Source organism: Chiloscyllium punctatum, chromosome 39, assembly GCF_047496795.1.
Source record: "Chiloscyllium punctatum isolate Juve2018m chromosome 39, sChiPun1.3, whole genome shotgun sequence".
Classification (NCBI taxonomy): domain Eukaryota; kingdom Metazoa; phylum Chordata; class Chondrichthyes; order Orectolobiformes; family Hemiscylliidae; genus Chiloscyllium; species Chiloscyllium punctatum.
Window position 1 is genome coordinate 14,502,348 of NC_092777.1, and position 26,382 is coordinate 14,528,729.

The following is a 26,382-nucleotide window of genomic DNA, read 5'->3' on the forward strand; positions in this document are numbered from 1 at the left end:
TGGAGGGCATCTTTAACCACGTGGGAAGGGAAATTGTGGTCTCTAAAGAAGGAGGCCATCTGGTGTGTTCTGTGGTGGACCTGGTCCTCCTGGGAGCAGATACGGTGGAGGCGGAGGAATTGGGAATATGGGATGGCATTTTTGCAAGAGGTAGGTGGGAAGAGGTGTAATCCAGGTAGCTGTGAGAGTTGGTTGGTTTGTAAAAACAATGTCAAATCGGTCATCATTAATGGAGATAGAGAGGTCCAGGAAGGGGACGGAGGTGTCAGAGATGGTCCAGGTAAATTTAAGGTCAGGGTGGAATGTGTTGGTGAAGTTGATGAATTGCTCAACCTCCTCGCGGGAGCACGAGGTGGCACCAATACAGTCATCAATGTAGCGGAGGAAGAGGTGGGGAGTGGTGCTGGTGTAATTACAGAAGATCAACTGTTCTACGTAGCCAACAAAGAGACAAGCATTGCTGGGGCCCATACGTGTGCCCATGGCTATGCCTTTGGTCTGGAGGAAGTGGGAGGATTCAAAGGAGAAATTGTTAAGGGTGAGGACCAGTTTGGCCAAACGAATGAGAGTGTCGGTGGAAGGGTACTGTTGGGGACGTCTGGAGAGGAAAACGGAGGGCTTGGAGGCCCTGGTCATGGCAGATGGAGGTGTAGAGGGATTGGATATCCATGGTGAAGATGAGGCGTTGGGGGCCGGGGAAAGGGTTAGGGTTGACTTGTCCGGACTTGTCCTACCTGCCTATCTCCTTTTCCACCGATCCAGTCCACCCTCTCCTCCCTGACCTACCACCTTCATCCCCTCCCCCACTCACCCATTGTACTCTATGCTACTTTCTCCCACACCCACCCTCCTCTAGCTTATCTCTCCACCCTTCAGGCTCTCTGCCTTTATTCCTGATGAAGGGCTTTTGCCGGAAACGTCGATTTTGCTGCTCCTTAGATGCTGCCTGAACTGCTGTGCTTTTCCAGCACCACTAATCCAGAATCTGGTTTCCAGCATCTGCAGTCATTGTTTTTACTAGGCTGACAACTAGGTAGAGTGGCAGAGGGGGAAGGGTTAGGGTGCAAGGTGGGTAGTGTGCCAGGATACAAGGGGGCGAGGGGGGCAGGGAAGAAATGCAGTGTTTAAGATAAGTTGCTCAGCAATTCCTTCAGAATTTGTTATGATGGAGATTCTGCAGATCCACCTATATGCATATACCCACATACACACCAATCTCCATGGGAATAACAACTGCGTGGTTTTCAGGAAATCCAGCCTGATATAATATGGATTAAGAAAATGTGGATCTGGCCTATTCTTCAAATCTCCTGCTCTTCTTCTTGACAGGAATGAGACTGATGAACAAAAAGAAAGACATCTCACCCAATTAGCTTCTGTCACAAAGCTGTACTCAGCTGGAGTCTGAGCTGCGCTGAAGTGCCATACACTTTATCACTGAAGCTTCAGCAATATGCAACAAATTACTTCTTACCACTTGAGGCAGAAGGAACAGCTGTGCGCATTTCTACTTAAATAACACTCAAATGGTTTTTAAAAAAAACCCATAGATAGTAGATAAAAGCACAAAGCCCAGTGCCTCAGTATGAGGTATCTTTGAAAGTTCATTAATAATTGGATACTATTTATCATGAGGGTGCTGACTCATTTTCCGAGTGTCAATATCTAGCTTTCACACATTGACTGAATCCAAAAGGAATTCACTCCAATTACAAGAGATATTTTATTTTGACACCACACAAACAATGATATTTTCAACTGAATAGAGTAATAGAGTCATAGTCTAATACAGCATGGAAACAGGCCCTTTGGCCCAACTGGTCCATGCTGACCATGGTGCCCTCTCAGCTAGTTCCAATTGCTTGCATTTGGTCCATGTTCCTCTAAACCCATGTACCTATCCAAATGATTTTTCAAATGTTGCTATTGGAACTGTCTCAACCACTCTCTGCATGAAGAAGTTGCTCCTCATGTCCTTCTTAAATCTTTCTCCTCTGTCCTTAAACCCTTACCCTGTAGTTTTCAATTCCCCATCCTGGGAAAAAAGACGACATGTATTATAAGCATAAATAGTATCCAATTGTTGATGGACTCTTAAAGATATCTTGCATTAAGGTACTGGGCTTTCTGCTTTTATCTATTATCTATAAGCCCCCTCATAATTTGATACACCTCAGTACGGTCACCCCTTATTCTCCTACATTCCAAGTAACAAACACTACCCTGACCAACCTCTCCCTATAACCCAGGTCTACTAGTCCTGGCAACTTCCTCGTCAATCTTCTTTGTACTCTTTCCAGTTTAACTATATCTTTCCTATAACAGGGTGACCAAAACTGTATACAACACTCCAAGTGCTGCCTCACCAACGACTTATACAATTATGACATAAAGTCCCAACTCCTATACTCAATGCCTCGACTAATGAAGGCCAGCAGGCTAAATGCCTTCTTCACCATTCTGTCTACACTTTCGAAGAATGCTTTCACTTGCAGTAGAAAGGTGATTTGGGGTCTTGCTTCTCATCTCAGGGACCTGGGTTTGAATTCAGCCCAGACTGGTGAGGTGTAAAAATCCACAACCCCCTCTCCTTTCTCCTGACAGGCGTCTCCTGTGAAATGGGTTTGGTAGTTTCAGCTCAGTCAGTGTGACTACCCCCTCCAGCAGCGGAACTGTCTCACTTGGAACAGGACATGGTAAATGTTGGTTGCTGTAAGAGTTTAAGTATCACCTTGGTACAACAGGGTATTTTGTCCTGAAAGAGGATGTGAGACAGAGTTTATTCTACATCAAGAAACCAGAGAGTAAATTTCACAGTGTTCAGTAGAGGGTGGGAATCTAATTCTGGACTGGGGAGAATCGCTGACTCCAACTCCTGGCTATGAAACAGACCCAATCATGTGTGTTCCATCCAACTAATAAAGGGAGAAAGTAGGAGTAGTGCTAACGTCACTGAACAGGAATTTCAAAGGCTTTGTGGACACAGGTTCAAATCCCAACATATCAGGTAGTAGAACTTAAATTCAATTAATCATAAAATAAATCTGGAATTGAAAGTTAGTCTCACTATGATATCATTATTGATTGTGGTAAAATCCCAGCTGGATCAGTGATATCTTTTAGAGAAGGAATCTCCTATCCTCTATGTGACTCCAGACTTACTTTTTATTGTTTTTCATGGGATGTGGGCATTGTTGGCTGGTCCAGCATTTTTTACCCATCTCTAATTACCCAGAGGGCAGTTAAGAATCAACTGTATTACTGTGGGTCTGGGGTCACATGGAGGCCATGGACAGTAGATTTCCTTCCCTAAAGGGCATTAATGAACCAGATGGGTTTTCAACAGCAATTGACAGTCGTTCCATGGTAACCATAAGACTAGCTTTTAATTGAATTAAATTGCACCATCTGCCAAGGCGGGATTTAAACCCTTGTCCCCAGAATGTTAGCCTGAGGTTCGGGATTAACTAGTCCATTGATGTTATCACCGCTCCACAAATATGGCACTGATCCCTTACTATCCTGTAAAATGGCTGAGCAAGACACTCAATGCAAGGGCAGTTAAGGAAGAGGAGCAAATGCTGGCCTTGCTAGTGATGCCCATATCTGTGCCATGAAGATTCATGAACTTAACAGCGACCCAGAGGGAGGGGAAAAACCAGCCAATGGGGAAAGCAGGAAAGCTTGGAAAAGCAGGATGCCTTGGTGGATGCATCAATTTAAGGACACTACCGGCACGGGGCCAAAACAGTTGCACCAGGCTTGTAAGTGTTAGTGTATGGGAGTGTGTTTGTGTGTGTTTATGTTTTTGTGTATATGTGTGTGTTTACGCATGCACGTGTGTGTTGTGTGTGTGTGTGAGAGAGATGGAAGCTGTGTGTGTGTATAAATGTGTGTGAAGTCATAGAGCATGGAAACTGACCCTTTGGTCGCAATTGCCCAAGTTGACCAAGTTTCCCCAAACTAAACTAGTCCCAATCACCTGCAATTGGCCAATAACCCTCTAAATCTTTCCTATTCATTCCTGTCCAAATGTTGTAACTGGACCTACAACTACCACTTCATCTGGCAGTGCATTCCACAAATGAATCACCTTCTGAGTGAAAATGTTGCTCTTTGGGTCCCTTTAAATCTGTCTCCTCACCCTAAAAATATGCCCCCTAGTTTTGAAATCCCCCATCCTAGGGAAAAGACCTTTGCCATTCACTTTGTTCAAATTATTTTATATGATTTTATAAACCGCTATGAGGTCACCCCTCAACTTCCTACACTCCGGCGTATAAAGTCCCAGCCTATCCTTCTAACTTGTTGTTCATCAGGGAGAACAGCATGAACTCGCTTCAGATAATAAAATACCATGTTTCAGCATTTTAATGCCAATTTATTACAGAGGCATGACAAGTCTTTTTGGTATGAGTCAAAGCTTCTGAAAACAATTGAGTTGGAGACCAGTCCTCAGGGGGACACAAACAACAAATCAGTGTCTAACGAGGACTGTGTATTTAATTTAAGTATTAAGTTCAGCTATCTGCCATGTTCAGGAGAAGGGGTTAACTGAAAGTAAAGAACACTTTTTGATTACAGTGGGAGTCATTTACAATCATTAAATGTGTCTGACTAGGTCACTGGAGAAAGGTTTCAACGGCATTTCTTATTCATAAGAACCCAAGAAATGTTTCTATGGAACTGCATTCATTGCTGTACATTTCATTGATTTAGCCCTCAACTAAATTACAACCATTGGGTGAGACATAATTCACAACTTTCTGTAATTTGAAATTAATCATACTTCACCTGTACTTTATATTTTAGTTAAACAGAGATTGGCAGATATTCATCCAGACATTTGACACCATCTGTTGAACTGTGTATATGTATATGAGTATATGTGGGTTTATGTATGTGTGTGTATTTATGTGTGTTTCTGTATGTTTACTAATTCCATCCCATAATCTCCAATTCTCTTTAATTAGTACCGATTGCTTTCTCATTTGTCCCCATTCTGTTCTCCCATGATGCTCAATGCCCTAACTAAATCTTCAGGCTTAAGCCCCCACCTACACAAGTAACTTTCGAAATTGAATATTGTGCATATGAATACAAATTCTGTATTCATAATGACTGATGTATTTTACATGACAGTAGAGAAGATGATGATACTGATTGTATATTCACATCGTTCTTCATTTATCATGTGATCTGTACCGAAAAGAGTGCACATTAAGTAATCTGGCTCATATAATAGTGTACTTAACACTTATCGGATAATTATATGTACAATTTACAAAATGAATAGTTATTAGGAAAGAGTAGTGTAGATTAACTGACATGATTTGCTAATATTTACTGGTCTGAAGTTGTGGGGCAGTTGGTAAAACTGTTGCATTAACAGATTGAGGAATATGTGGAATTTTGAGAAACACTACAATGACATAGAGGTAAAAACAAGGACTGCAGATGCTGGAAACCAGAATCTAAATCAGAGTGGTGCTGGAAAAGCACAGCAGGTCAGGCAGCATCCGAAGAGCAGGCAAAAGCCCACGGAATTACCTCTGAACTATACACCCAACCCAATTTCTCCCTCAAAAGTTCCCAGTCTATCATTCCTGATGAAGGATTTATGCCCGAAACGTCGATTCTCCTGCTCCTCGGATGCTGCCTGACCTGCTGTGCTTTCCCAGCACCACATTAATCTGGACCCTACAATGACAGAATCATCCAGCACGGAAACAGACTCTTTGATCCAAATCATCCATACCCACCAGGTATTCTGAACTAGTCCCATTTGGCCATATCCCGCTAAACCCTTCCCATTCGTATAGCCATCCGAATGCCTTTTAAATGTTGTAATTGTACCAGCGCCCATCAATCCACAGTAATCAGTCCTGTATGTCAGTAGATCCAGACACTGATTCCCAACTGCTGAACCCTGTTTGTCTCCTCATTGTTGTGACTGCCTGGGTTCCCAGGTGGTTGTTCTAGACTTGCCTCGTGTTACCTTCTATTTCTCTCCCTAACCCTCTTTCACATTCTGCTCTCCATCCTTATTACATCTCCCATGCTGACTCTCTCTCTCATTTTTTCATCTTGCTGTTCTGTTTCCTTTTCTTTTTCCCTATTTTCATTATCATTTCCTTGTTGTTGGGGGTATAAACTCTCCATTACTTTCCCTGTTCTATTTCCCTCACCTCCGCCTCCGCAGTGGGGAAGTTTGTAACCTCCAGTTCGATGACGCGAGATGCTGAGTCTTTTTAAATGGAAGGGGGAGACAGGGAGAGAGAGAGAGACCCACTGAGAGATCCGGAGGCAGGGAGAGAGAGAGAGAGAGACCCACTGAGAGATCCAGAGGCAGGGAGAGAGAGAGAGACCCACTGAGAGATCCAGAGGCAGGGAGAGAGAGAGAGAGACCCACTGAGAGATCCGGAGACAGAGAGAGAGAGAGAGACCCACTGAGAGATCCGGAGACAGGGAGAGAGAGAGAGACCCACTGAGAGATCCGGAGACAGGGAGAGAGAGAGAGACCCACTGAGAGATCCGGAGACAGGGAGAGAGAGAGAGAGAGAGAGACCCACTGAGAGATCCGGAGACAGGGAGAGAGAGAGAGAGAGACCCACTGAGAGATCCGGAGACAGGGAGAGAGAGAGAGAGAGAGACCCACTGAGAGATCCGGAGACAGGGAGAGAGAGAGAGAGAGAGAGACCCACTGAGAGATCCGGAGACAGGGAGAGAGAGAGAGAGAGAGAGAGACCCACTGAGAGATCCGGAGACAGGGAGAGAGAGAGAGAGAGAGACCCACTGAGAGATCCAGAGGCAGGGAGAGAGAGAGAGAGAGACCCACTGAGAGATCCGGAGACAGGGAGAGAGAGAGAGAGAGACCCACTGAGAGATCCGGAGACAGGGAGAGAGAGAGAGAGAGAGACCCACTGAGAGATCCGGAGACAGGGAGAGAGAGAGAGAGAGAGACCCACTGAGAGATCCGGAGACAGACAGAGAGAGAGAGAGAGACCCACTGAGAGATCCGGAGAGAGGGAGGGAGAGAGAGAGAGACCCACTGAGAGATCCGGAGACAGGGGGAGAGAGAGAGAGAGACCCACTGAGAGATCCGGAGGCAGGGAGAGAGAGAAACCCACAGACAGTGTCATTCATTAGATTCAGGCTGAGAACGAAAGGGCTATCGTTAATGAGGAACACTAATTACACTTTCAGATTGAACAGTCAGAGGAATTGGGTTTATTTAAAAAAAATAAATTGGCTTTAATTCTGAAATCAAGTGAAGAGATGGAGACAGTGGACAAGAGTTTAGTTATTTTTAAGTAGGGGTGAATTCTCTGTTGTAAATCACCTTTGAGATCATCGCCCCCCCCAACCCCTCAGCCGAGCTTCGAATCTGAACAGCTGGGTCCCTTCTCCTTCCCCTGAAGATGGATAGGTCGGAAACCTGGCGAGCAAATTCCTCCGGTGTCGCCGTCCCGGACAACGGATCGAGAGGGACCATCGGAAACCTGTCCGGTAAGGAGCAGTCTGTGCGCACCGAGGGTACAATGGACACTGCAGCTGAAACCGCAGGGACTCCGAGCGGGAACTATTCTGTTTTGGGACAGTGCAGCGAAACGCCGGGGCTGGGGATTGGAGGGAACAAGCAGCCAATAGTTTAACACATATATTGGAAGAAATAGGCGTGAGGGCCAAAGCCTGAGAGACTGTTGGAGGGAATTAAATTCTTTCTCCACCCTCTTTCCACAGATGCAAGGTTTCTGCTGCCTGTTTCAGATTTCCAGCATCTATTTTTCTCCAATAAATCAGACTATTATTTGAAAAAGGATTATGCAGGGGTTACAGGGAGTAGGCATGAGAAGGCATTCAGTCATGAAGCTTATTTGGAGAACAGGGCCCAATGGCCTCCTCCAACTTGTACATCAGCTCTGTGACATACAAGGCTCCGAGATTGAACTAGTGTAGAATGAAAGCAGAGACCATTAGAAACATCAGACAAAGAAAGTGCTCGCCAATCGCAGCCCTTTACTGTCAGGAAGGTGCTTTTGCAGCACAATCACTGATGGAAGGTAGAAGGACCACTGTAACGGCAGGTAATTTGTCTCAGTATCGAAATTGGCCAGGAAAAGTTCCCCCCACTTTTCTCTAAAATGGGATCTTCTATCGTTATCTGAGAAGGATCTAGCTGCTTTGTGAAGGGGCATCCTGTACCAGGCAGCAGATTTACGCATGAGCACTTGGGAGAGCAGTTAAGAGTTTTTGTCGTACTCAAGTTACATTTTTGTTACAGCATTCTGCTCAAAGTTTGTTTAAACACTTGTTTTTTTGTCTGACTGTCAATGTATGTATATCTGTCTCAATATGTGTACAGAGAGAGGTACTCATGTCTGATTCTGCATGAGTAGGTATAGTTGACTGTATAGTTGTATGGCTACCTATAGGAAATTTCTTGCGAATATGTATATGTATAGAAATGTTTGAAAGAGTCTGTATGTATATCTACAGGAGTATGTGGAAATGTGTATAAATATAGGTATGTTTGGAAGGATTTGTGAGTTTTTCTGTAAGTCTGCGTGAATAGAGTCAAACAGCACGGAAACAGCCCCTTCGGGCCGACCAGTCCCTGTTGAACAAAATCCCAAACTAAACTAGTCCCACTTACCTGCCTTTGGCCCATGTCCCTTCAAACATTTCTTATTCATGTACAGTGCTTATCTAAATGTCTTTTAAATATTGTAACTGTACTCAGTTCCTCTGGAAGTTCATTTCACACACGAACCACTCTCTGTTAAAAAAAATTGCCCTCATGTCTTTTTTAAATCTTTCTCCTCTCATCTTATCTGTCGGATGTGTGTAAAGCTCTGTGTGTATATCTGCAGGGGTGTGTGTAAAGGTTTGTATTTTTCTATAGGGTGTGTAAATGTCTGTGTGTACATCTATAGGGATGTGTGTGTAGGCGTGTGTGTAAACATTTTTTTATAGGGTGCGTGTAAACATCTGTGAATGTATTTGAAGGAGTGTATGTAAAGGTTTGTGTGTATATTTGTAAGAGTGTGTAGATGAAATACAACATTATAAAGGCAAATCTGTGATTTCATTAAGTAAAGCAAACTGAAAAAGTAATGGAATTTGAGTAATGTTAGAGATTGGTTTAGATTAATAAGCTCATCTTGTATATAAATGCGTTAATGTTTTTGAGAGAGGAACAGTGATTTCTTTCCAGGAATGAGCGGTCTTCTCAAAAGGTATCCCATTCTCCACTGGGTGGGGTTCCACCAGGTTTTTTAGATTAGATTACCTACAGTGTGGAAACAGGCCCTTCAGCCCAACAAGTCCACACCTACCCTCTGAAGAGAACCCACCCCCCTATATTTACCCCTGACTAATCCACCTAACACTACGGGCAATTTAGATTGTCCAATTCACCTGACCTGCACATCTTTGGACTATGGGAGGAAACCGGAGCACCCGGAGGAAACCCACGCAGACACGGGGAGAATGTGCAAACTCCACATAGACAGTTGCCCGAGGCGGGAATTGAACCCGGGTCTCTAGCGCTGTGAGGCAGCAGTGCTAACCACTGGGCCACCATGCCGTTTTAAAACAACTTTACACTTAGGATCAACCATCAAAAAACAGGGAAAACAAAGAGCTTAGTAAATGATGTAGAACATCTCCCTAAGATGGAAAGATGCAGTTAGTTCTGTCATTCATGAGATGAAAAACTCCGATGACTATGATTATAGTTCATACTTATGTGATGACACAATGGCTTTAAGAGGTGGACTTTGTTTTCTTTTACTTTTATGAAGAAAGTTGAGGGACTGAGCAGTCTGATCCAAAGCCAATAAAGTAAACAACTTGTGAGGCCTTGAGTTTTATTTCAAAATAGAAGCAGCCTGAATGGGTGGGGCCAATCTCCCACAGAACCAGGATTTTTGTTTTAGCTTTCTTGAAGTTGGGTGTGGAAGCTCTAATTCATCTCTCTGTTACAGCTCAAAGCTGGGATTCTCTTCCTGCTGCTCGAATTGCATGTGAGCCAACCTGTTTTACTGAATTTGCCTTTTCCAAGGGTGTGTTAATGGGATGTTACCATATTCGAACAGTAGTAGTTAGTATATGTATACACTATAATTTTGTTAAGCATTTCAATAGAGTTACAGTTAAACCAATTCTTTTATTTCATTTATATTTTGTCTGTATTTTAATTATAGTGTATGAATAAAGTGTGTTTTGTTTCAAAACTGGTAATTTGACCAATCAAATTGCATTCAGAACATCACGTCTTACACTTACCTTTAAAAAAAAAGTTAGGGACTTGGCTATCCTCTTAATATATTTAGAGAGGGTTTGATCTAGTCCATAATTTTTACCCAATTTTTGTTGACAAAATTAGCTCACAAATTTCTCAAACTTGTATGCAGAGTTCTGTGGGTTCACTGTAAAAATACAATGTACTGTACTATTTGCTGATGAGCTTGTGAGACTGCCGAAGATTCCTCATAGATCCAGCTTTCCCACCAGGTGTGTTATAGAGTTCATGGCCCTTTCAGTACAGCCAGAGTAAAGAGGGGGAAGATGCCAACCTGTGCCTACGAACAGCATTCTCCCTGTGGAACACTGAATACGTAGCATCTCAGAAGCAAACTGCATATAAACAGTAACTCTCAGACACAAACAGCACATTTACTGAAACTCAAGGGAGAGGAGAAGAATCATGCCTTTAGATTATTCAATTAATTTATTGCAGCAATAATCCAATGCCATACCTGTAGCCAATTTCCTGGGGAAACATTCTGTACCCGTGAGCTTAGCTTCAGAACAATAAGCTTGATGTGACTAAAGCTACTGTAAAGGGAAATGCCTGTTTTTCTCCATCTTTCTCTGTCTTTCAGGTTCTGACCAGTTTACACCATACACCAACATCATCATGCCAAGTGTGTTTGGGGTCATCAGCTGTTTGGGGATCACAGGCAATTGTATCGTCATCTACACTATTGTCAGGAAGACCAAGTTCAGGTGTAAGCACACAGTGCCCGACATCTTTATCTTCAACCTGTCGTTAGTGGACCTGTTGTTTCTTCTAGGGATGCCCTTCCTCATCCATCAACTTGTTGGAAATGGAACTTGGCATTTTGGAGCTGCTTTGTGCACCGTCATAACAACCCTGGACAGTCATAGCCAGATCACCAGCACCTACATATTGACTGTGATGAGCTTTGATCGTTACTTGGCCACAGTTCACCCACTGAAATCCACCTCTATGCGTACACCGTCTGTTGCAACCTTTGTGATCTGCTTGGTTTGGTTAATGTCCTTCTTGACCATCATCCCAGTATGGCTCTACACAGGACTAATGCCATTGCCAGATGGCACGGTTGGTTGTGCCTTACTTCTGCCCAATCCAACCACTGATGTCTATTGGTTTACCCTTTACCAATTCATGGTTGCCTTTGCCATCCCTCTGGTTGTTATCTGTGTTATTTACTTCAAGATTCTTCAGCACATGTCCACGAGTGTGGCCCCACTACCCCAAAGAAGCCTCCGAATGCGAACTAGGAAGGTCACCCGCATGGCAGTGGCCATCTGCTCAACCTTCTTCCTATGTTGGGGACCCTACTATATCTTTCAGCTGGCCCACCTGACCATTGAAAAGCCAAGTCTCGCCTTCTTCTACACGTACAACTTTGCCATCAGCTTGGGCTACGCCAACAGCTGCATCAACCCTTTTTTGTACATCGTCCTGAGTGAGACCTTCAAACGCCAGTTTCTAATGACCGTCCGCCCTGCCCATCAGCAGTTCCGGGTGAACAACAGTGTGGCGGAAGGGAGCCTGTCCATCAAACTCTCCAGTGAGCCAACACACCAAATGCGTTTCACGAGTCGGCTCTCGCCGAACTCTTTGCCTGCTCCAGGTGCAGTTCACTGAAGGTTGGTCGATGTCCTGTTTTAGAGATGCCAAGGAGATTTCTTGCCTCCATTTGCTCACGGTAAAGCCACAGCCTAAAGTGAGAGAAGTGACATCTCACTGTGAATAACAGGGCAAAATGAGCGCAAGGCATACAAGGAACTCTCCGGAACTGCTGCCAGAACACATCTTGTGCTGCTTTTCTGGGAATATAGTGGAATTCCACATGGATTGTAAATTAGCTCCTTGTTTGGAAACAGGAACAACTCTGAGGAGTTTCCCACAATGGTTTCTTCAACTACAAAGTCCTCCCTCATTCCCCATCACCCATATTAACTGCCCCTACCCCCACCCCAACCCACCCCACCCAATCACTCCAATTTGAGCACTGATAAAGGCTTTGACTGGACTTGCCTGAGGGATAGAATTGGACCATTTAAACTGTGGTGCATGCATTGACGGATTTGAGGTGGAGCTGGGGTCTACTGATTTCCTGATAGCAAATGGACATTTCATATCATGTGAATGCTAATATAGTGGCCTACAGCACAAACATGGTGAAAGATGTTGTGAACATAGCCCAGTCCACCACACAAACCGACTTCCCTTCCATTGACTTCATCTATATTTCTCACTGCCTCGGGAAAGCAACCAACATAGTGAAAGCCACCTTCCACCCTGGATACACTCTCTTCCACCCTCTTCCTTCAGGCAGAAGATATTAAAATTTATACACATATACAAACAGATTTAAGAATGGCTTCTTCCCTGCTGTTATCAGACGTTTGAATGGAAAGTCTTTAATGTTAATGTTGGTCTCTCTCTCTCTCTCTCTCTCTGCACCTTCTTGGCAGCTGTAACACTATCCTGCACCCTGTTCTGTTACCCTGATTCACTTGTATGTTACGATCTGCCTGTAAAGCACGTTAGACAACACTTTTCACTGTAGCCAGTACACAGGACAGCAATAATTCAAATCCTATATTTTGGAAGCAACACAGCAAATGATAAAAGGGGAACTAAGGAAAGATTTGTCAGTAACAGAACGATGGCGCAGTCCAGATGAAACATCATAGTTTGCAGTGAGACCATAGGACCGTAAGGTATAGGAGCTGAATTAGGCCATCCAGCCCATTGAGCCTGCTCCACTATTTGATCATGGCTGATATGTTTCTCAACCTCATTCTCCCATCTTCTCCCTGTAACCCTTGATTTCCCTAACAATCAAGAACTTATCAATCTCTGTTTTAAAAACACTCAATGTCTTGGCTTCCACTGCCCTCTGTGGCAATCAGTTCCACAGAGTCCCAATTCTCTGGCTGAAGAAATTCCTCCTCATCTCAGTTCTAAAGGGTTGTCCTTTTACTCTGAGGCAGTGTCCTTGGGATCGAGTTTCTATGCCCACTCTATCCAGTCCTCTCAGTATTGGGTGAGTTTCAATCAGATGCCTCCCCCCCCCCCCCCCCCCCCCAACCTTCTAAACTCCATCAAGTACAGACCCAGAGTCCTCAACCACTCCTTTTACAACAAGTCCTTCATTCCTAGTATCATTCTTATAAATGTCCCGTGCAGTCCCTCCATTACCAGCACATCCTTCCTTAGATACGGGGCTCAAAACTACTCACAATATTTCAAATGCAGTCTGACCGGAGCCTTCTATAGCCTCAGCAATACATCTTTGCTCTTGTATTCTAGCCCTCTCAAAATAAATGCTAACATTGCATTTGCCTTCCTCCCTGCTAATTGAACCTGTCTGTTAACCTTAAGAGGGGTGGCATGGTGGCTCAGTGGTTAGCACTTCTGCCTCACACAGCCAGGGATCTGAGTTTGATTCCAATCTCAGGCAACTGTCTGTGTGGAGTTTGCACATTCTCCCTGTTCCTGCGTGGGTTTCCTCCGTGTGCTCCGGTTTCCTCACACAATCCAAAGCTGTGCAGGTCAGGTGAAATAGCCATGCTAAATTGCCCATAATGTTCAAGGATGTGTAGGTTGAGTGCATTAGTCAGGTTTAAATATAGGGGAATGGGTCTGGGTGGGTTACTCTTCAAAGGGTCAGTGTGGACTCGCTGGGCTGAAGGGCCTGTTTCCACACTGTAGGGATTCTATGAAGAATCCTGAACAAGGACTCCCAAGTCCCTTTATGCTTTGACCTTCTGAAGCCTTTCCCCAGTTAAAAAGCCATAACTAACCGAATATGAAACAGAAAGATTTACTGTAACAACATCCGTTGGCCAGAAAGGTTTTCATGAGCTTTTTGCTGTGGAATCCAACTCATGGTTCTCATGGTGGGCTGTAAAAAGCCATAGATTGGCACAGCAGAGAAGGAGGCCCATCAAGTCTATGAAATGGAATGTGGGCTCAAGTTGTGTTATGTATCCTGGTCATTACTGTTGATAAACTATGGGACTATCAAAATGCCCAGCAATCCATCACATTGCAGCATTCAGCCTTGTGGCTGATTGGGAAGCTGTGGTTTATAACTAACCCAAAGCAGGTCTAAATCCTCACCATTTCATTTCAGGAACCTTCTTTGGAGTGTTACATAGCAGGTAAAAGGTTATTTATAGAATGTTTACATTTGTTCTTTTTCTGACCATTGAAACTTCTAGATAAATTCTATCTAATTCATGATCATTCTGTACTATCTCTGTTATCTCCACAACAGAAAAATAATAAGGCTGATGAAGAAGATTTTCCCACTTGAAATCCATACTAACCATTCCTTATTAGATGTTTCTCAGCTCCAAAACTTTCAATTTTCCTCCAGCATCTTCTGCCTTTTAGAGTCATCCAGCATAGAAACAAGCCCTTCAGCCTAACATGTCTATCACAACATTTTTTTGTAATGTCCATGATGTACAATACCATCACAAACCATAAGAAATACATTTCATTTGTTCCCACTTACTTGCCATCTTTAACTCTGAAAACTATTTATTACCCTTACAATAACTATAAACATATTATGAAAACTTCCTCTCTCCTCACCCAGTTTCCTCAGTGATGCTGACTTCCTGTTACAGTGTTCTAACATCTCCCACTCCTTGCAGTCAGAACTCACATAACATTAGGTGATAGTCCAACAGGTTTATTTGAAATTACAAGCTTTCAGAGCGCTGCTCCTTCATCAAGTGAAGTCTCTTCTGACAAAGGAGCTGCACTCTTGAAAGCTTGCGATTAAGAATAAACCTTTTGGACTATAATCTGGTGTCGTGTGACTTCTGACTTTGTCCACTCAGTCCAACACGGGCACCCCCACATCATGGCAACTGTCAGTGATGCTAACTGATGTTACAGTGTCCTCACCTCATCCATTTCCTCCTGAGGATACAGATTTCCTTTACTCTTGCTGCTGTGTAGCATTCCCTTCGTTCTAGGTTCTAATTTTAAAATCATGTCCCCTTATTCTGATTTCCCCACCAGAGAAAATAGGTTGTCTCTCTTCACTCAAATATGTGTGTCATCTTAACAGTTTTTTAATCACTCCTCAACCTTCTGAAGTTAGAGGAATACAAAGGAATGGTGCAATATGGCCTTTTAATAGAGCCATAGAGTCACACAGCATGGAAGCAGATCCTTCGGTCCATGCTGAACATTATCCCAAACTAAACTAGTCCCATCGGCCTGCTCCTGGCCCATATCCCTTCAAACCTTTCCTTGTCTTGTATCTATCCAAATGTCTTTTAAACATTAAATCGTACCCACATGCACCACTTTCTCAGGATGTCCATTCCACGTATGAAACGCCCTTTGTGAAAAAAACTTTGCCCCATGTCTTTTTAAAATTTCTTTCTTCTCACCTTAAAATATGCCTCATAAGTTTGAAAAGGGAAAAGACAACTACAATTAACCCTACCTATATCTGTCATTATTTTATAAACCTCTATCAGATCGCCTCTCAAACTCCCGCGCTCCAGTGAAACAAGTCCCAGCCTTTTTTAAAAACTAAAACCTTCCATACCCAGCAACATCCTGGCGAATCTCTCCTGAACCCCCTCCAACTTGATAATATCCTTCCTATAACTGGGCAGCCAGAACTGGACACAGTACTCCAGAAGAGGCTTCACTACTATCCTGTACAATCTCAACCTGACTTCCGAACTACTACACTCAAAGGACTGACCAATGAAGGCAACCATGCCAAATGCCTTTTTAACCACCCTGTCTATATGTGACACAGACCTCAAAGAATTATGTACCTGTACCAAATGTCCCTCTGTTCTACATCACTACCCAGAGCCCTACCATTAAATATATAAGCTCTACCTTTGTTTGTTATATCAAAATGCATTACCTCGCATTTATCCAGATTGAACTCCATCTGCCATTTTTCAGCCCATTGACACATTTGATCAAGATCCTTTGTAATCTTAGAAAACCTTCGTCACTGGCTACTCTGCCACCGATTTCGGTGCCATCCGCAAACTCATCCAAATTATTTATATAAATGACAAACAAAAGAGGACCCAGAACCGATCTCTGTGGAACACCACTGGCCACAGGCCTCCAGTCCGCAAAACAACCCTCCACCATTACTCTCTGTCTTTTGCTGTTAAGCCAATGATGTATTCAATTGGCAAGCTCACCATGAATCCCATGTGACCTAACTTTACTAATTAGTCTTCCATGTGGAACCTTGTCAAAGGCTTTACATAAAATCTAAATAAACAATATCTACTGCTCTGACCTCATCAATACTTTTGGTAACTTCCTTAAAAAGCTCAATCAAGTTTGTGAGATGCGATTTTCCTCACATAAAACCATACTGACTATCCTTAATCAAATTTTGTCTGTCTAAGTGTTCTTAAATCCTATCTTTTATAATCATCTCCAACAATTTACCCACATCTGAAGTCAGACTCACAGGTCTTTAGTTCCCTGGTTTCTTAATCAAAGGTAGAACATTAGCCATCTTCCAGTCATCAGGCACCTCATCCATTCTTACAGATGATGCAAATATTTCTGCAAGGGGTCTCATAATTTCCTCTCTTACTTTCTGTAATATTCTGGGATGCATTATATCAGATCCCAGAGATTTATCCACCAGTATATTCTCGAAGATCTCCCAAACTTCCTCTTCTGTAATGTGAACTTTTTAAAGCATCAAAGCTTATTTCTCTGCATTCTCTAGACTCCATCTCTTGCTCCACAGTTACAAAAACTGACAGAAAATATTTATTTAGTATCTCTCCCATCTCCTTGGGTTCAACACAAAGATGACCTCCTTGATCTTTAAGAGGCCCTACCTTCTCTGTAGTTACCCTCTTGGTCTTAATGTATTCGTAGAATCTCTTAGGATTATCTTTAACCTTATCTGCCAATGCCTGTATACTCTTTATATTAATTAAGAGACTCAATTGAACCAAATTGTCTATATCTAAAATAACATTATCTTTTTTTCTTGACTAGAACCTCAATATCTTTATTCATCCATTGTTCCTTAATCTTACTAGACTTACCCTTCACTCTAACAGGAACAATATGCCTCTGAACTCTTGTCATCACACTATTGAACCCCTCACACTTGTCAGACATCCTTTTGAAAGCTCATGATTCTTTTCAACTACACCTTCTACTTATCCACTGGCATTCAATGCTTTATATTGATGAAAATTCACATGTGTTTGCTCTGTAATGTTTTCTGAAGGCAGTATAAGGTGACACTCTAGAACCAGTTTTTCTTAAAAGAGCTGAGTTTGTATGGAATCTATTCTAAATGGTTGATAATTGCCAACTGTAAGATGTTGATGGCATCCATCTTCTCATAGCTTTGGGGTTTGAGAGTCATTTTAAGGACAAATGAGTGCATGGTGCAAATCGAAAGCTGAGAGCTGCTGATGTCTGTGTTGGTATAATACTAATGGTATTATAATACCATAAAATATGTTATTATCTCCAAGCCAGGGGGGCAAGTGGCTTGGAGGGAACTTGCAGCTGATGGTGTTCCCATGTATCTTCTGCCCTCATCCTTCTAGATGTAAAGGGTTATGAGTTTGGAAATAATATTATTATAATACAAATACTAATGATCCTGAATTCCATTTGACAAAATGGGAATTGCAAATTACAAAGACTTTCCTGTCATCCTTACTTCTTTAGCTCTGTGCTTCCCTCGCTCCATTGTGTTCATTTTCCATCTTCCATTCCGGCTTATTACTCTTTCCCTGGCTAATGCTAACACCATTGCCATCCCCCCAGGCCTCTCTCACTTCTCTCTGCAATATCTTGCTGCTGCTTTATTTATGAACAGACTGATCCAGCCACACCAATTACTAGAGGGTGATGCGCCATGATCAGGGGACACCAGCTTGCTGATTGAATTGAATTATTTGTGAGGAGCATTTCCAAAAATGGCAGTACAAGGTCCATTTAATAAAAACATGATGCAGTGTTAACAGGTCACCATCAAACAGCAGCATCAACCTTCGAATAATAGCAAATATGTGACAGAATTCCATCTTGTAAAAACACAACTACCATGTCTGTCTGTCTGTCTTTTCTCCTGTTCTCATTTCTGAGGGTTGGGACTACCATTGGATTGGTCCATGCTTGAGGACAATGCTCCCTGTAAGTTGGCTGAGCAGGAGACTGTCCAGGGTCTATTGGAAGGGTTACAGGCTTTTGTTACCTATCTGGCCATGTTAGAACACCTCTTCCATGACCAACAAGCCTTGGAGAGGACTCAAATCTGGAACTTCTGGTCTAGAGATATGGAAGCTACCTGGGGTGTTGCAAAGCCACCTACTTTACCATGACTAAATAATCAAGTGATGACAGCTCCAGAGATATTAGCCTTTGGTTGAATATTAGATCAAAGACTAATACATACAGGGCAATCTGAGTATCTTCATTTTTGCCTGGTTATGGTATGGTCAATTTACAAATATAAAGTCGCTGCATATTGTAAATAAGAATGACTTGCCATTTTACCTCATGGTTTCCCACCTGTGGAACCATTCATTAAAGGTTACAAATCCATACACAGTCTCTTCAATAGAACGGTGAGGTGAGAATGATAGCCCTTGACATCAAGGCTACATTCGACTGAGTGTGGCATCAAGGAGTCCCAGCAAAACTGGAATCAATGGGTATCAGGGGGCAATCTCTCTGCTGGATGGGGTAATACCTAACACATAGGAAGATGTTTGTGGTTGTTGGAAGTCAATAATCTCTGCTCCAGGACATCTCTGCAGAGGTTCCTTAGGGTAGTGTCCTAGCCCCAACCATCTTCAGCTGCTTCATCAATAACCATCCCTCCATCACAAGGTCAGAAATGAGGATGTTCACTGATGATTGCACAATGTCAGCACCATTTGCAACTGCTCAAAAACTGAAGCAGTCCATGTTCAAATGCAATAAATCTGGACAATATCCAGGCTTAGGCTGATAAGTGGCAGGTAACATTAGTGCCACACAAATTCCCACACTATGACCATCTCCAATAAGAGACAATCTAATCATTGCCCCTTGATAGAAAATGATATTTTTAATACTGAATCCTCCACTATCAACATCCTTGGGATGACCAGTGCCCAGAAATGCAACTGGACTTGCCATATAAATCCAATGGTTACAGAGGATAGGAATGCTGCGGTGAGTAACTCACTTTCTGTCTCCATAAAGCCTGTTCATCATCTACGCTGCACAAGTCAGGAGTATAATGGAATACTCCCCACTTCCCTGAATGGGTACAGCTCCAGCAATACTCAAAGAAGCTTAAGCAGCCCACTTGATTGGCACCAAATCCACAAGCATCCACTCTCTTTGCCAATGATGCTCAGTATTAGCAGTGTGTATTATCTACAGGATGCAGCACAGAAATTCACCAAAGATCCTCAGACAGCACCTTCCAAACTCATAACCACTTACATATAGAAGGAGACGAGGGCAGCAGATACATGGGAACACCATCAACTGCAAGTTCCCCTCCAAGTCACTTACCCTCCTGGCTTGGAGATAAATCACCGTAGCTGGAGCCTGTATCAGTACTAACTTTTCTTTTTTCTAAGCTTATGCAACTTCACTTAGCAATTTTATCAGTAGATTTATGTTTGAGATATGTTACCTTTCTCTACTTATTCTATATTTATTTCTGGATTTGCTGCTGGTTCTGATATTCACTCAGTTGCTGGCCATTTAGCCCTAGAGCTGGCAGTGCTGTTGTGTTTGGGCAGGAGGTCTGAGTGAATATGCTGCAGGTCTTGCCTCGGATTTTTAATGAAACAAACATGGAACCTGGGCTTTGCTGGCTGGTCAGTATTTCTCACCTGTCCCGAGTTTCCCTTGAGAAGGTAGTGGTGAGCTGCCTTCTTGAACCCGCTGCATCCACACACTGTAGGTTGACCCTCAGTGCCATTAGGGAGGGAATTCTGCGACAGTGAAAGAACGGTGATATATTTCCAAGTCAGGATAGTGACTGGCTTCAAGGGGAACTTGCAGGTGGTACCTGTTGTCCTGCTGCCCTTTGCCTTCCTAGATGGTTATGTATTTAATTTATATTGAGTTCAGTATATTTCTTCCTGATTTCTGTTCATTTTTCCTTATTTCGCTGATATTTTATTTTTATCCTTTTCTTTGATAGTTGACATGGCATAATCTACCATTCCATGATATCCTATTGCAATATCACTTATATCTGTCACAAACAATTACACACTCATTATTTTTAATCATCCTCTTTCTCTTCTTGCATTTATCAAATTAGAGTCACAGAGTCATAGAGATGTACAGCATGGAAACAGACCCTTTGGTCCAACTCGTCCATGCCGACCAGATATCCCAATCCAATTGAGTCCCACCTGCCAGCACCCGGCCCATATCCCTCTAAACCCTTCCTGTTCATATACCCACTCCAGATGCCTTTTAAATGTTGCAATTGTACCAGCCTCCACCACTTCCTCTCGCAGCTCATTCCATACACGTATCACCCTCTGCGTGAAGAAGTTGCCCCTTAGGTCTCTTTTATATCTTTCCCCAGTCACCCTAAACTTATGCCCTCTAGTTCTTGACTCCCCTACCCCAGGGAAAAGACTTTGTCTATTTACCCTATCCATGCCCCTCATGATTTTATAAACATCTATAAGGTCAATCCTCAGCCTCCGACGCTCCAGGGAAAGCAGCCCCAGTCTATACAGCCTCTCCCTTTAGCTCAAACCCTCCAACCCTGGAAACATCCTTGTAAATCTTTTCTGAACCCTTTCAAGTTTCCCAATACCTTCAGTGTTATCTTTCATATCCCTCTCAAGCCCTTTTTCATTTTTTTTTGCTGCTATTAACACTGGCGCGATATCCCTTTGCTGTTTTGTCTCTTCTAGTTCCCAGGCCCATTCTCTTCTCTGCCTTTGTTTAAGCCATTTCCTTTAGTTTTGCACAAACTCACTGATCTTATATTATACTGAAGCTTTTTCTCTCAAAAAAACTTTATTCATAGAACCTGTACAACTACATTTCAACTTGGAACTTTAGACAATGCAAGAAAACTTACCGTTTCTCTTTCCAACACGTTTATCTCTCAGTGCTTTATGATGCGGCTGTCACTTTAACAGCATATTTTGTCCTGGTGGTTTTTTTGAAGAAGGGTTGTAGGTCTGAGGTGGCAAACTGGTTAGTGAGAACCACATGTGTAAAGACGTTGATTTAATTAGCCTGAATGGATGTGGCCAGCTCTCACAGAACCACATTTCTGAGTAACATCAGGAGCTTTTGGCATCTCAAAACAATTGGAAGCTTCACTGAATGTCTCCTGGCTGTTACTCTGCTTTGAATTTTCTCTTGATTTTTTTTTCCTCTCCTGGATTGGAGAACCACATGGGAGAATCTGTGCCTGAATTTGCCTTTTTGCCAAGGGGTGTGTTTATGGAATGTTACTATGTTGGAACAGTTAATTAGTAATAGCTATTGTATCTATCTTACTTCTGTTGTTTCCAGTAGAGTTAAGTTATTCTAAATTCCTCTTTCTTTGGTTGTATTTTAACTGCAGTGTTTAAATAAATTGTGTTTTGCTTGTCTGCATTAAACTCCATTTGCCACCTCTCAGCCCAGCTCTGCAGCTTATCTATATCCCTCTGTAACCTTCAGCATCCTTTGTTACTATCCACAACTCCACCGGCTGTAGTGTCATCCGCAAATTTAGTAACTCATCCTTCTATGCCCTCATTCAGGTCATTTATAAAAATGACAAACAGCAGTGGACTCAAAATAGATCTTTGCAGCACACCAATAGTAACTGAACTCCAGGATGAACATTTCCCATCAACCACCACCCTCTGTCTTCTTTCAGCTAGCCAATTTCTGATCCAAACCGCTAAATCACCCTCAATCCCATGCCTCTGTATTTTGTGCAATAGCCTACCATGGGGAACCTTATCAAACACCTGACTGAAATCCATATACACCACATCAACCACTTTACACTCATCTACCTGTCTGGTCACCTTCTCAAAGAACTCAATAAGGTTTGTGAGGCACAATGTACCCTTCATAAAACTATATTGACTGTCCCTAATTGACTTATTCCTCTCAAGAAGATTATAAATCCTATCTCTTATAGCCCTTTCCAACACTTTTCCCACAACTGAAGTAAGGCTCACTGGTATATAATTACCAGGGTTGTCTTTACTCCCCTTCTTGAACAAGAGAACAAATTTGCTATCCTCCAGCCTTTTGGCACTATTCCTATAAAAAATGACAACATTAAGATCAAAGACAAAGGCTTGGCAATCTCCTCCCTAGCTTTCCAGAAAATCCTAGGATAAATCCCATCAAGCCCAGGGGACTTAATTATTTTCACATTTTCCAGAATTGCTAACATCTCCTCCTTGTGAACCTCAATCCCATCTAGTCTAGTAGCCTATAACTCAGTATTCTCTTCAATGACATTGTCTTTTTCTAGTGTGAATACTGACGAAAAGTATTTATTTAGCACTTTCCCTATCTCCTCTGACTCCATGCACAACTTCCCACTACTATCCTTGATTGGCCAATATCTTACTCTGGTCATTCTTTTGTTTCCTTGATACTATCCGCCAACAACTTCTCATATCCGCTCCTGGTTCTTCTCAGCTCTCTAGGACTTTGCTAGCTAACTTATAACTCTCAAGCACCCTATCTGAACCACCACATCTCATCCGAACATAAGCCTTCTTCTTCCTCTTGACAAGAGATTCAACTTTCTTAGTAAACCACGGCTCCCGCCTGACCAGTATATACTTATCAAGGACCCGCAGTAGCTGTTCCTTGAATAAGCTTCAAAATGCCCATCCCCTGCAGCTTCCTTCCCCATCCTATGCAGACTCAATCTTGACTAATTGCATTATAGCATGCTATATGAGGACAAGTTCAATTTTATTGCAAATATTAAAAGATAGAATTGAAATGTTGTGTAATGTGCTTTTACAAATGTTATGAGTAAAGCATATTTTTGGGGTCAAAAAGATAAATTGAGCATGTGTAGACTGATAATTAAAATTCTTCATTGGTCTTATTCATGATTTCTCTGTAAGCTCCTCTGGCTCTAGCACTCATTGAGAACCCCACATTCCTCCAGTTCTGGCCTTTTGCACATCCCTGATTTTCTTTATCTCACCACTGGGGACTGTGCCTTCAACATAGGCCAAAGGCCTGGAAACCCATCCCTGAACCATTCCATCTCGGAAACCCTTAAACCTGCCTCTTTGATAAAGTTTCTGTTCACATTTTCTGATATCTCCTTTACATTGCAGCTCTGATGAAGAGTACCCTAGACTTGAAATGCTATCTTGCTCTCTCTCTCTCTCTCTCTCTCCATGGACATTGTCTGACCTGCTGTGATCTCCAGCATTTGTTGTTTTCAGTACATCTCTTTACATTGTTTGGTCTAAAATATTGGCCTCCGATGCACCCGTGAGGTTCTGTAAATTGTTTGTAACATTTAAGGCAGAGTTTAGGCTAAATCATGACATCATAACTGAGGCTGATCCTGTCCTCAGCCAAGGGGCATTCATATAGGACCTGAAAAAGACCAGTTAACATCTCAAACATGTTCTGCCATTTGTTGAGATCACGACTGATCTGCAAACTAACCCCACTTAGCCCCCTATGTCCCAAATCCTTTCATATCTCGGCTAACAAAAATATCTCAACTGTATGAGTAGCAAAGGTTGGAGGGATATGGGCCAGGAGCAGGCAGGTGGGACCAGTTGAGTTTGGGATTGCATTCGGCATGGACTGGCTCGTCTGAAGGGTCTTTTCTTGTGCTGGATGACTCTATGACATGACGATAACTCAGTTTTAAAGTCACGTGCACATGTTTACTAATGAGTCACTGGGTAAGATTGCCGAACAAGATCCTCAGATATGTGGCTGCCTCCCCACTGACCTAAAGTTGCTGAACACAATTGTAAAAGCCTTGGCTGAGATCTTCACAGCCCAAGCAACTAATCTGGGATGCTCCTTGTCTAAATAGCTATTGCTGACTGACCTTACTTACCACATGTTTGCTGCTTTTGAGTCTTAAGTGCGCTGTGATGTTTTGATTATCCCGTTGGTTGATCCTGTCACAACTATGATGAGATCGTCAGTGTAATTTACTGCGAACTCTTAAAACTGTCATTTGTTACAAAGCTGCGGTCTTTTGAATGTATAAAATTTGAATTTATTGCTGAATTCATGCTGTATTCTGCCGTCGAGTAAAGCACTGGCATTTTATTATAATATTGCTTTTTGGTAGGGATTAAAGTTTCAGAAAGCATTGTAAACCATTTTGCAAGCTTTGTGTTGATATCTGAAATGTGAGGCTATTCTATGCAGATTGCCCACTTTACTGAATAGAGATGACAACAGGAGATGGTTACTGTCAGAAGAGTACGCTGCATCAAACAAGTCCCACAGGGTAAATTCCTCACAAATCCCTGAGCGTTTAAAAAAAATGCTCAGAGTTATATTGTGGTGTTAGCTTTGGTATTTTATGGGAACAAAACTTCCGAAAGATAATGCAGCAGTTTTAAATAACTGATGTGCAATATCTAGCACATCTAGTATAAAATTTGTTGTGTGCTGTTTTCTCAAAGGCATTGATGTCTTTGTTTTAAAGCACACCTGTGTGCAGCTTCGGCCACTCTGTTAGAGGAAAGATATTAAAGTGGAGAAGGTTCAGAAAAGCTTTACCAGAATGTTACTGGAAATGGAGGGAGGCTGGATGGGCTGGGTTCTTTGTCACTGGAGCCTAGAAGGTTGAGGGGTGACCTTACAGAGGTTTATAAAATCATGAGGGGCATGGATAAGGTGAGTGACAAAGGTCTTTTCCCTAGGCTGGGCGAGATCAAGACTAGGGGACATAGCTTTAAAGTGAGAGGAGAAAGGTTTAAAAAGGAAATTAAGGACAATATTTTTACACTAGGGAGTGGCTCATATGTGGAATGAACTGCCAGAGGAAGTGGTGGATGTGGGTACAGTTACTGCATTTAAAAGACATTTGGATAACTTTATGAACAGGAAAGATTTGGAGGAATGTGGGCCAAATGCAGGCAGGTGGGACTAGTTTAGTTTGGGAATGTGTTTCGCCTAGACTGTCGGGCCGAAGGGTCTGTGTCTGTGCTGTTTGACTCTCTGACTCTAGGTCTGTTAGAACAGCAGAATGTCAAATTTCAGTTGAAAATATTGATGTGCTCCATTAAGACAGGGAGCAGAGATTTCTCACAGTGAAGCACGCATCTGAAGTAAATAAGAGCAAGGATTAAAGACGGGGATAGCAATCTCTGGCAGAGGATGCTGGATCCCTCAACCTCAGCTCAACTGGATGCTGATTTTGCCACTCAGGGATCTTCCACAAAAGGAACCATTTCTGGGAGCAGGAACTGAGATTGTTTGAGGTTCTGTCAACTTTCCCTGAGGCACTGTGCCAGCTTGGAGAGAAAGAGAGAGATTGGAGAAGTCAGTCTCACCATGAGTGCTATGATGCAGTAAGCCATTGCACCAATGTCACCATCCCCTCAAGAGTGGCCACCTGCAGGAAGCATCAGGCATCTGACCACAGGCTGGACGTTATGAGTGTGCTGCACCCTGAGATGCCTGTATGAAGGCAACTCATTGTTAGGCTGTGGGTTTGGAGGTGTGGTGATGGGACAAGAACAATGGATAATGGCAAGGGCTGAATGCAGTGATCAGTGATGGGAACTGTAACAAGTGTGTGGGGAAAAGAAAGCATCAGAAGGAGCACTTGGGCCCATGAAATTGGTCTTTTTTTACTGAACACATCATTCATTACTTGGCCTGAGAGACAAATATTGAGAGATCAACAGTATAGTTCCAAGTGCCTCATCTGAAAAAAAACTGAATTGACAGAATTAACAACTGACATTTCCTTTGTGATTTAATGGCCTAAGACATTTCAGATGTGTGTGATCAAACAAGGTTTAATGCTGAGCCACATTATTAGCTACACGGTCAGGAGACCAAACGTTTGGCAGATGGGTTGGGTTTTGAGGAGTGGTATAAATCAGGAG

At 42.7% G+C, this 26,382-nt stretch overlaps 1 protein-coding gene across 1 annotated transcript; it reads left to right on the forward strand.

Moving 5' to 3' along the window:
* Positions 1-7,421: 7,421 nt before the first annotated feature.
* Positions 7,422-13,310, forward strand: LOC140463774 (melanin-concentrating hormone receptor 1-like). The gene is made up of 2 exons (XM_072558084.1): positions 7,422-7,509; positions 10,890-13,310. The coding sequence occupies exons 1-2, from the start codon at positions 7,422-7,424 to the stop codon at positions 11,921-11,923; spliced, it is 1,122 nt and encodes a 373-aa protein (XP_072414185.1). The 3' UTR covers positions 11,924-13,310.
* Positions 13,311-26,382: the final 13,072 nt, after the last annotated feature.

Excerpts from the sequence above, each read along its gene's own strand:
- LOC140463774 (XM_072558084.1), top strand. The coding sequence starts at position 7,422 with ATGGATAGGTCGGAAACCTGGCGAGCAAATTCCTCCGGTGTCGCCGTC. Across the intron at positions 7,510-10,889 it reads GACCATCGGAAACCTGTCCG|GTTCTGACCAGTTTACACCA; the intron begins GTAAGGAGCAGT and ends TCTGTCTTTCAG.